We start from the raw sequence: 12124 nt of genomic DNA, 5'->3' as shown, positions 1-12124 counted from the left end.
CACCATCAGCTTTCTTCACCACATTTGCTTATTCACCCGCTTTGTCTTCAGCGGTTGTGTCGGGAAGGTGAGCATCATAGAATGCCAATTTAGAAACTAGTATTTTTTAAAGTGTTGCTTCTCCCAGTGTATAGTTTGTTTAATTCTGAAAATTTAGTATTTTAGAGATGATTTTGTTCTGCTAATACCACAAAGTGCTTGAGTATTGTTCAGAATATTTGTGCCAGATAATTTTTCCATTTTGGAAATGGAGGACCTCAAGTGTTGTGTCATGAAATGTTCTCTGAGAATATAATTTAATTGCTCTTGCTTTTGCAAAAAATACTACAAGTTGTGGTTAGTTTCACTTAATTCATTTCAGAAAGTGAACATATCCTCTTTATCCTGTTTATAGTGACTTAAGTTCTTCGTAATTCTGGGGCCAACCCCAAACCAAACCCGCTGCCACACATTCAGTTCCAACTCCTGGCATCCCTACAGCACAGAGTACAGCTTCTCCCTGGGGTTTCTAAGGCCAAACATCAGTTTTTTTCCAGATCATTTTATTGGGGGCTCTTACAGCTCTTAGAATAATCCATACATCAGTTGTATCAAGCACATTTGTACATATGTTGCCATCATCATTTCCAAAACATTTTCTTGCTTCAAGGCCAAAAATCTTTATAGGAGTCATCCACCACCTCATTCTTCCATGCTAGGACAGAGAGTAGTAAAAACCATTCTAAATACTTGTTACATTTTTGAGCATGTTAAAATAACATAACAAAAAACCCACATTGCTATCCACTTGGTTCAGCATGTTAAAACAACAACAAAACAAAATAAAGCAATAATAACAGAAACCACATTGCTATTGACTTGGTTCTGACCCATAGTGACCCTGTGGGGCAGAGTAGAACTGTCCCCCTCCCCCTCCCCAGGGTTTCCAAGGCTGTAATTCTTTATGGAAGCTGACGGTCACCTTTTTCTCCCAGATAAAATTAGAACAATGTCATATCCATTAGTGTTCTTACTAATGCTGTTTTTTAACGTCCTACGATCCAGTTTGTTAACTACCTGGAGGAAAGTTAACGATCCAGTTTGTTAACTACCTGGGGTCTCCTGATAACCTTACATGTTACAAAGTAGAGCTGCTCCATAGAGTTTACTTTGCTACAATCTTTTATTCATTTATTTTTGCTTTGTAATACTTTATTATTTTTAACAGTTTCATAGACATATTTCACATACCATACAATTCCGCAGGTATATTTAGAAGTTGTGCAGTCATCAGCAGAACCAAGTTTAGATCTTCCCTGCCACCTGAGCATTGGGGGGGGGGCTCCAGTCTTCACCTGTTAGCTTCATGGTTGCTCACAAACTACGTGCATCATTCATATTGCTTGCAAGTCCTGCCCCTGCTAAGGTGAACCTTTCCTTTTAAGACATTAAACTCGTGGAATCAGGCAGCACTTTCCATGTGTACAATTCAGCAGTAGAATATCTTAATTCACATTCTCAGCCTTAAATTTGCTAATTTGGGGATTAAAAAAATTTTTTTTTGCCATTCCTTTCTTCCCTGGGCCAGGGTTGACATTATCAGCTTCAGGGAAGTTGGCCCCCTTACTCATGGTAACACGACACACAACAGAACAAAATGTTGCTTGACCCGGTGTCAGCCCAGTGACTGGACTGTGGGGGTGGGGTACATTGGGTTCTCACTGGCCGATCTCCAGAAGTAGATAGCCAGGTCTACCTCTCTAGCCTGCCTTGAGCAGGAAGTGCTACAGTGCTCAAGCCTCCGCGACAGAGACTGATGCCGACTGGGGTTGAGGAAGTCTCTCTCAGTGCACATTGTTTGTATTTCATGTAAGTGGGTCAACATACTAGCCTTTTGTGTCTGGCGTATCTCAGCAGGATGTTTTCAGGGTTCAGCTGTGTGGTAACGTGTGTCGGAGTTGCATTGCTCTGCCGGCGATGTGATACAGCACACATCAGTTGATAGGCAGGCATTTGGCAACTTTCTTTTTAGTTCGTGTCGGATGGAAAAGTGAGATAAAAGCATTCTGTTCTTGGAAATTGTTTTTCATATATAAATTGTCTCTCCCTTTCCCCCCCTCATTTCAGTCGGGAGATGGAGACTAAAGAAACTCTCAAGGGGTTGCACAAGATGGAGGACCGCCCAGAGGAACGAATGATCAGGGAGAAGCTGAAGGCCACCTGCATGCCCGCCTGGAAGCATGAGTGGCTGGAAAGGAGAAACCGGAGAGGCCCTGTGGTGAGTGGCTGGGGTCCCAGCAGAGGAGTGTGTGCACAGCCATCCCCACAGGTGTCTCTTCGTTGTACATGCAGCCCTTTCAGTTGCTCCACATGCTGGCCCCTCGTATTCAAACATAGTTAACGTGCATTAGATCCCGGGAAGCAGAGCTGATGATCCAGGGAGCTAACCAGCGGGGTTAATGGGTAAAGCAGCACTGCCCTCTGTTGTCAGTATCTAAAATCCTTTGCTAATTTAAGGAACCCGGTGGCATAGTGAAGATACATTAGGCTGTTAATCTCAGGGTCAGCAGTTGGAAACCACTAGCCTCTCCTCGGAAGAAGATAAGGTTCTCTGTTTCCGCCAGAATTACGATCCAGAAGCCTGCAGGGCAGTTCTGCCCTGTGCTATAGAGTCACTGTGAGTCAGAATGGACTCAGTGGCCGTGAGTTTGGTTTGGGGTTTTGATTTTTCTCTCTAATTTAGAAAGATGTTTCTGTTGAAACCGCTTATAGAAAGTGACAGTCACTCCATGAGACAAATTCCTTTGTTATCCAGAGGAAGGAGAAGTTGTGAACAGTAAAGCCCTCTGAAGTCCGTGCTGCTCTCTGGGCTCCCAGTTATTTAGGACCAGGTGTTTTGTTTCTGTGTGATTCCTGGTATACTCACAGTGCAAGTGCTGGCGTCTAACCCCTACGCAGGGCAGGGTGGCGAGGTAAAAGCCGAATGCAGGAAGACACGTGCACGGCCTGGCATTTTACAGTTCACAGATTCTCTATTGTCATTCAGAAGTGTACAGGCTACCTGGGAAGTCTTAATTTTCTTGTCTGTATGTTTGTTTTTTATCATGTTCTCTGTAGCCAATGCCCAAATGGTTCTCAAAACTTAAGCTAAACAGAGATCGCTCTGGGTGGGGAAAGTTTCGGCAAAATAAATAAAATGAAAGTAACACACAAAATAGCGCAAAGCGGCTTGTGGTGGTAAATCGACTACAGAGCAAGAGTAGCAGGTCGGGGGCAGTGGGGCGCTCTCCTGAGCTCTGACTGCAAACTCTGGGTCATGGTTGGATTAGGTCTAAGAGCCCTTATTATTAAACAACAGCACTGAAGAGTGGCACATTGGTTTTTAAACTTCTGACCTCATTTTGTTGTTTCTGCAGTACATGTGTATACTATCTATTGTAATGAAATATTGAGGAAAACCAAAATGACATCGTATTCATCGATTGGGCTATTTCTGAGCATTTGAAATTATGCTATTTTTTCTCTAAGGTTATGCTTTTTTTAATTATAGGTGACAAAGAAAGCACCTACTTTTATCTATTTGAGTGCCATCTATACTCACGTATAAATCGACCCGAATACCAGCCAAGGCACCTAATTTTACCACAAAAACTGCATTAAAAATATGCTGAAAAAACTTGGCTTATACATGAGTGTATACGGGTACATTAACTGTAAACATCATAGTACTTGTTTTTCACATTTGTTTTCTAACATTAGTTGATTTTGAAAGAAAAAATGGTGCACATTGTCTTATAAAATATAATGCCAATTATAAAATTATAAATGATAACCTGTTAGTGTTACAGCCAATGCACCTGGACCAGGTGAAAGTTGATATATTATCCAGTTTATTTTTATAGTAGTTCATAATAAAAATGTATTGAGCTCATTTCTTAGTCTGTTGTGCTCTAACTTACTTTTCGTGTGTATTTTTAAGTAATTGGAACGTTGGGATATTTTGGTGCAGGTGGTTAAACCGCTCCCTGCTAAAGGAGATGGATCTGAAATTAGTGGCTCGGCAGCCGAGCCCCACACAGAGGGCCAGGCAAGTGCCACGTCACCAGCCCCCAAAGGCCGTCGCAGCCCTTCTCCTGGCAGCTCCCCGTCAGGCCGCTCAGTCAAGTCGGAATCACCCGGAGTGCGGAGAAAGAGAGTCTCCCCAGTTCCTGTAAGTTCTGCCCCAACAAATGTTGGCAGTTTTCACTCTTTATAAAGCATCAAGGACTGGCCAGCTATCAATTAGAAGAACTCTGGTCCCGGGGTTAGGACAACCTGAGGCCATTTCTGAAGGTCCACAAAGCAGAAATGTCTGCCTTTTGTTTACTGACATTCAAAATTGTGTTCTTCCCTATCATGTATTGGCTGTTAAAGAACCGAAGCAAACCAGTTTCACTTAAGAATGCCTTTGAGACAAACAAAAGACATTGTTGAGAACAAGCAGGTCGGAGTAGAGGCCCAAAACCCATTTGTAGACAATGGGACATCCCTCACACAAGGGTTACAAAGAAGGGATGAGTCAATCAGGGCGTAGTATAGCACCAAGGAAACAAACAGTATTCCTCTGGTTCCTTGAGGCTTCCTCACCCTGCGAGTATCGTGACCCCACTACCTCCTTTCACTGAGGGCTAGACCGGAGCATGTGCACAGGTACAGATAAGAGCTCATGACACAGGGAATACAGGTCAGATAAACCCCTCAAGGAACAGAAATGGGAGTAGCAATACCAGGAGGGTAGGGGGGAGGTGTTAAAGGTGTTAAATCTTTAACAGGGATTGGGTAGAGGAAGGGAGGAAGGGGGAACCAATCACAATAATCAACACATAACCACCAAACCCTCCCCCCCTACACACACACACACACACACATGCACACACCAAGGGGGACGAACAAAAGAAACTGGGGAAAGGGAGGGAGACAGTGGTCAGTGTAAGATATGAAAATAATAATTTATAATTTATCAAGGAGTCACAAGGTAGTGGGGAGGGAAAAAAGAGGAATTGATACCAAGGGCTTAATAAGTAAATGTTTAGGAAATAATGATGGCAATATATGTAGAAATATACTTGATACAATCGATATATGTATTGTTGTAAGAGCCCCCAATAAAACGATCTTTTTTAAAAAGCATGCCTTTGAGGAAGCAGCAGGAACTTGCTATTCGGTGCAGTCGGTTTGGTTCCAGCTCACAGTGACCCTGTGTACAACGGAACGAAACGCTGCCTGGTCCTGCGCCCGCCTCACACCTAGTGCCATGTGGAAGCCCATTGCTGCCACCACTGCGTCAGTCCAGCTCGCTGAGGGCCATTCTCCTTTTTGTTGACCCTCTGTTTTACCTTCTCCAGGGACTGGTCTTGATACCTACCTTATTGAATATCTTTGTGTTGAAACGGGAAGCCTGCTTAAAGCATTCTGGTCCATACCAAGTACACCAGCCATCACAAGGAAAAGCATTGGTGTGATTGTTAGAGTTACAAACTGAACTAGTTGCTTCTTCATGGAGTAAAATTTTTATCTGAAAGAACATCTTTCCTGGAAATGATTTGAGACTGTCATTCCAAGGTTAACAAGGCACAGGAGTTTTCCCTGTTGATAAAATGGAAAATTGCTGGCTGAGTACAATTTTTGGAAAATGTATATGTATGTTGAATGCTTGAATACAATAGAAAAATACTTAGATTTTTCTGTTGAAATTGGTGGTGGTATCAAATGTGCGGTTTTTTGTTTTGTTTTTCTACACTGAAGTATGTCAACATTTGGAACATGCGCATCAGTCAGCGATCCAGTGCATAGGGATGCATTTATGCACAGATAAATTGAAAGGGCAAAATATACCACCTGGATTTTGATAACAGAGGAGGAAAAATAGTTGATACGGTTTCAGATTCCAAATTGCTACTGCCTTTAGGAAACCACTTGTCAAGATTTGGTGTAATACTAAAGAGTGTTTGTAATGACCCGACAAGGCTATTAGAATGCTCCTCCTCCCTTTCGCAGCCCCAGATCTGCGTGCGCATTCTCTGCAGAGTGCACCAGGGCAGGAACTCCAGGAGTCTGTGCTTGCATTGAGTTACAGGCACACACATATGCAGTGAAAAACCAGGAACCGGGTGTGTCGTTTTTACCATCAGACACGAGTCATTCTGCTTGCTTGTGATACATCTATTTTTAAAGCTTTTCATTTTGGTTTATACAATGCTTTTCAAGGAACTCGCATGTTTATAGAATAATGTTTTAAGTTGCCACATGGTGTGTCTTCTCAGCCAAAGATTTAGCAACAATTTATAGTGAAGAGTGAGATCACGCAAAAACACTTTGCCCAATTTTATCTATACCGTATGTAATGAGTCATTTCTGCAGCATACCATCTATTATATAGCTATCCAGTGTTTCTTTGGGGCACGGGGTGGCAGGTGTGTGAAATTCTGTCATGTACAAGTGAGAAATTCATCTCATTTTAGAAATACGAATGTTTTAAAGTTTCAGAGCGGAAGAATCACACCACCCCGAAGAGCCCCTTCGCCAGATGGCTTTTCGCCCTACAGTCCTGAAGAAACCAACCGCCGTGTAAGCAAAGTGATGCGGGCCCGCCTCTACTTACTGCAGCAAATAGGCCCCAACTCTTTCCTGATCGGAGGGGACAGCCCAGACAATAAATACCGAGTGTTTATTGGGCCTCAGGTAGGGTTTTAAAGTTTTTCACAAGTGTCTGCTTGTTGCTATTGGTAGGTGCCCTCAAGTTGGTTCTGACTCATGGCAGCACCCTTTTGTTCAACAGAAGAAAACGCTGCCTAAGCGTGTATCGTCCTCATAATTGTTGCTGTGTTTGAGCCGATTGTTGCAGCCACGGTGTCAGTCCGTCTCACTGTGGGTCATCCTCCTTTTTGCTGATGCTCTGCTTTACCAAGCATGGTGTCTTTCTCCAGAGACGCGTCTCTCTTGATAACGTGCCAAGTGTCAATCAAAAGTCTCACCATCCTTGCTTCTAAGGAGCATTCTGACTGTACTTCCAGCACACATTCGTTCATTCTCCTGGTAGTCAATGGTGTATTCTGTGTTCTTTGCCAACACCACAATTCAGATGCACCAATTCTTTGGTCTTTATTGTCCAGGTTTTGCATGCATGTGAAGCTATTGAAAGTATGACCTGCATTGTGTTGTTCGGTGTCTCTAGTCGGTTCCAATTCATGGTGACCCTGCGCACCACAGGATGAAACTCTTCCCGGTCCGGCGCCATCCTTCAATTGTTCTTATGTTTGTGCCCGTCAGTATGCCACTGATTCACTCCATCTCTTTCTCCTCATTTTCACTGTCCCTCTACTTTACCAAGCATGATGACTTGAATTAGACAGTATCTTAATCCTTAAAGCGACATCTTTGCTTTTTATCACTTTAGAAGTCTTTCGCAGCAGATTTGCCCCAGTATAATAAGTCATTTGACTTCTTGACGGCTGTTTCCTTGAACATTGATCATGACAAGTAAAGTTAACTCCTTGACAACTTCAGTCTTTTTTTGCTTTTATGGTGTTACTTACTGGTCCAGTTTTGAGCTTTTTTTTTTTTAATGTTGGTGTAGTAGCTATTACTAACAAACATTTCTACACTACATCTTTCTAAAATTTAGCTCAATTAATTACTTAGAGAAACTCGCTGCCATTTAGTCAATTCTGACTCATATTGATCACATAGAACCGAGTAGACCTGCCCCTTCGGGTTTTCAAAGCTGTAAATATTTAAGGGAGCAAAAAACTCATCTTTTTCCTGTGGAGCTGCTGGTGGCTAGCAGCCTACCACGTCACCCACGGTGCCACCAGTGGGTTCACAATGGAATTGCAAGAAAAAATTTCATTTGATACAGTTTATAGATTCTTACTATGATGTGATATACTTTAGAATACAAATTGAATCAATTCCATGAAAATAAGACTAACTCATGGATACGACTAGACTTTTTGCCTTATTAAGGATACTAAAAGATTTAACTTAATAGAAGATTTGTCATCTTAGACTAGGAGGCACACGGATGTGGTGAATCGAAGTTCTGGTAGAGCCACGGATTTATTTAACCAAAGCTTCTCTCTTTGCCTTTTAGAACTGCAGCTGTGGACGTGGAACATTTTGTATTCATCTGTTATTTGTTATGCTCCGGGTGTTTCAACTAGAACCTTCAGATCCAATGTTGTGGAGAAAAACATTGAAGAATTTTGAGGTATTTTTTAATATATATACAAGTGCTTTATCATTAAATTGCCAACACATTTTCATTTATTCCTGGAAATTTGCCATGCACTCTATATTTAAATAAATGAATGGTCATTTTCAAGGCATGGAGGCATGTAAGAATTCCGTGGTTATAAATAGTTCTCTTCTGATCCATTGGCTAGCCAAATTTTTATTCTAAACTAGAAACAAAATAAAAATGAAAGTCTTCCTGTAATAAAAATGTTGACCATTAATAAGCTGTATGATATTTTTTGAAGCAGTTATATAAGCTTGGTGGAAACCGATAAATCCAGCCCCTAACACGCTTTCCTAGGTGTAAATGTGGCACGGGTGTCACTGTTCCTGTCTTTTCTCGATGTCAGGTGGAGAGTCTGTTCCAGAAGTATCACAGTAGGCGTAGCTCAAGGATCAAAGCTCCATCCCGTAACACCATCCAGAAGTTTGTTTCTCGCATGTCAAATTCTCATACATTGTCATCATCTAGTACTTCTACATCTAGTTCAGAAAACAGGTTAGTACTTCTTAAGGAATTAAAGCAGTAATCCAGTGTTGCTTTTTTATGCAGGGGTGTTTTTAAATAAAATTATTTAATTGTTGGATCTTGCTTTTCTAGTTAAAAAGGTGCAGAATATTAAAGATCACCTGAGAATAAATATGATGATTTTATCCTGAAAGTTACATTTAATGTGAGAAGATACTGAATGCCTATTTTTACCATAATTCATAAGAAAAAGTCAAGTCATGAGGATAAAAAAAATCCCTGGTCGTAATAAGTGGCTGCCAATTTTCAGTCTTTACTATGTGGCAGGCACCTGCTGTGTTGTCTGCTGCTGTTCTGAGAGCATCTTCCTTGGGTAGGCCTTCTCACTGCTCTGTAAGTAAGGAAACTGAAGCTTCGTGCAATGGAAGGCGATGTCCATGGTTACTATACTTCGAGAAAGTGATGCAGTTTCAGAAGTCACTTTTTAGTGTAGGTTTTTATACTGAGTGACAGTGCTGCATCTGTCAGGGAGTTCTCACCACAGGCTGCCATACCTGTAAGATTTAAGCATTCTCATTTAAACAAGTAGTCTTCATCAGTGGTAATTAGAGGTCCTTTTGCCGTTAATCATATTAATTGCCTAGTGCATACGGGCTTCTCTAACGTTTGCACTGCTTACTTACTAATAAGAATGGATTTATAACTCTGAGGGATCTGAGAGGTAACCTGTAATGGCAGAAGAAAAATTCAAGTCTCTAGTATGATAATCAAAACCCATGCATTGTCTTTCTCTCTTGTAGTACTTGTTTGATTGGTTTCTATCTCAAAATGAGGACTGCCAACAGGAAGGTTGGCATCCAGGAAGGAGAGTGGTTTGTCTAAAAGGGCTCCTCCTGGGATGTTCCCCATGTTTAAGAGGCACTGGTTTAAGGACTAAGTTCCATTTTCAGCCCATTGATGTTTTAATTTTTATAACTCTCAAAATGCATGACGATGAGAGACCTGATAATACCCAAACAGGGACGGCATGAGGAGAGAAAGCAGGAGAGGCTTATTCATGTGTGAATCTTTTTAGTTTAATTTTTAAGAGTTCTTAAATTTTTTGTATTATTAACCATTTTATTGGAGCCTCTTAAAAATCTTGTGACAATCAATCCTTCAGTTTCATTAAACACACTTGTACATATGTTGCCATCAACATTTCCAAAACATTTTCTTTCTACTTGAGCCCTTGGTATCAGCTCCTCTTCTCTTCTCCCCACCACCCCCCGCCAAAAAAATGAATGCATTCTAGAATGGTAGCGTGTTCTGGGTTGTTTGGGACATTAGAAAACGTCTTTGCCTTCCCTCTTAGCAGAACTCACACTAAAAGCCTGAGCATTTCTGTCATCAATGTTTTTATTGTACATTATTGTACAAATTGTTACTGTCAGTTTCCCTATTGATGCCTGCATATTTTGCCAGTTTTCCCCCACTCCACACAGTTTCGTGCTGTAAATAAAAGAGGCTGCTAAAAGCTGGGAGGGAGAGACCCTAGTACGTGCCTCCCTCAGAATCAGCATTATATGGCTTTGCTGACCTGTTTGTCAGCTCTGCTGGAGAGTGTTGTGTGCACTGGAAAAACTGGTTCTTCTGCCGGCAGTCCCTCAGACCTGTTTGTCAGGAATTTTAACTGAATGGTAAATTGCAGCACTGTGCCCTGTGGGAGCGTGGGCTCAGGCGAGAGTCTGGGCTTGGTAAGGGTAGGGAGGCTATGGACTATGTCTTCTCAAACGCTGAAGTCAGTAGAGCTGCCACAAGCTGATTTTTATGATGCTGGGCATGCTGTGTGACATCACAGGGCTGGTCTTGTGCTTTAGTACTGTTGATGGCCTAGAAAGCCATTCATCTCAGATGAAAGCTCAAACAAACAAAACCTGCGAAAAGAGTATAAAAGCCCCCACAAAGAATACTACTTTTAGTAGTTTTGATAACATTTAAAAAAATTATATCAAGCAACAAAATAAAACTTTCTGCACACATTTTATCATTCTTGAGATTTTCAAACAAGCAGGGAGCCTTGCCATATTTTGATCTGTGACTCGATGGGGTTTTAAAATGTAATGTGTGAAAAATATTTTCCTAAGGAAACACCAAAAGACAGGTTCCTTTCTTTACATGACTATATAAAATTGTGTTGATGTACCACAATTTATTTTGCACTTGCTTTTATATAGCATTCAGTATGTCTCTAATATTGTTGTTTGAAAATTACATACTATAATTTTCAGTTTTTAAATTTTAGATATTTATGTAAGAAACCATTGTAGAAATAGAATTTTTAGTTAACAGCTCTACACATTTAATATATGAAGAAAAACTAGCAAATTCCCTTCGCAGATTTGCTTGTGGAAACCCACGAGCACTGTCTGTGGGCAAGAACCTGCTTTCCTCTGCCACTGTCGGTGCCAGATGGGGCCCGTCCATTGAATGTTTGTCAGTCAGATGATCTAAAACTGTAAAATTAATTAAACAAAATGGTGCAAGATAAGATCCCATTAGTAATGATTATCTCAGGGCAGTAATTTCGGGGTTCATCTTCTACTCTCCATGCTTCTAGAAACTAAGGTCTGTGATAATTTCTACATTTCTGCCCTCTTGATCAGGAGTCTTCTATGGAATCTGTCAGCAAAGTGTTCATTAATGATAGCCAGGAACCATCCAGTTCTGACAGAGGAGGCAGTTGTTCATAGGGGCAATTGGTAACAGAAAAACCTTTTGCAATACCTTATATCTCCTATAAGCATAAGATAAATAGCTCACTATTGAATTGTATTCATAGTAAGAACAGGTTAGCTCATACCCATAATCTGTAAATACACAGGGAAATTAAGTCTCATCTAGAATTACTATAGAATGAATGGATGAATAAGTAAAATTGCTGAATATTGTTATAGGAAAAGAAGCATCTCTCAAATATTTAAAGGTTTTGGTTAATTTGTACATATTATAAGCAAGCGGGAATTTTTCCCCCCCTGCAGGGCATGAATTCCCATGTGTGTCTACTGTGTGCTTAGTGCTTTGTTTCCTTCCCTGTAGTATCAAAGATGAGGAAGAGCAGATGTGCCCTATTTGCTTGTTGGGCATGCTCGATGAAGAAAGCCTGACCGTGTGTGAGGACGGCTGCAGGAACAAGCTGCACCACCACTGCATGTCCATTTGTACGTGGCTCTTTTTCTCCCTGGGCCTACTTACCATGGTTTCTCTGTGAGCTTGCTGGAGGTGAAAAGTTTGAAGGTGCCTTGTGGGGAGGTTCCTAAGTGAAGAAAAAAATACACTTAGGCCCTAAGTGAAGTCGTCAGCAAACTGATTGTGCAGGGTCTGTCAAAAGATGGTGTGTTGTAAGGCAAGACATGCAAGACA

At 41.3% G+C, this 12124-nt stretch overlaps 1 protein-coding gene across 1 annotated transcript in view; it reads left to right on the top strand.

Annotated features, from left to right (window-relative positions):
• The window catches only part of MAP3K1 (mitogen-activated protein kinase kinase kinase 1), a 76060-nt gene that overhangs the window by 40254 nt on the left and 23682 nt on the right, over positions 1 to 12124 (top strand). The window contains exons 3-8 of the mRNA XM_004703709.2: positions 2107 to 2257; positions 3989 to 4189; positions 6499 to 6699; positions 8111 to 8227; positions 8604 to 8752; positions 11801 to 11926. Coding sequence (XP_004703766.1) covers positions 2107 to 2257; positions 3989 to 4189; positions 6499 to 6699; positions 8111 to 8227; positions 8604 to 8752; positions 11801 to 11926 — 945 coding nt within the window. The remainder of the gene's footprint in view (positions 1 to 2106; positions 2258 to 3988; positions 4190 to 6498; positions 6700 to 8110; positions 8228 to 8603; positions 8753 to 11800; positions 11927 to 12124) is intronic.

This window comes from Echinops telfairi, unplaced genomic scaffold (genome assembly GCF_000313985.2).
Source record: "Echinops telfairi isolate 266 unplaced genomic scaffold, ASM31398v2 ScPeMD7_7469;HRSCAF=8507_1, whole genome shotgun sequence".
In the NCBI taxonomy this organism is placed as follows: domain Eukaryota; kingdom Metazoa; phylum Chordata; class Mammalia; order Afrosoricida; family Tenrecidae; genus Echinops; species Echinops telfairi.
Note: the sequence above shows the minus strand (reverse complement) of the source record. Positions and strands in the feature narration are given on the sequence as shown.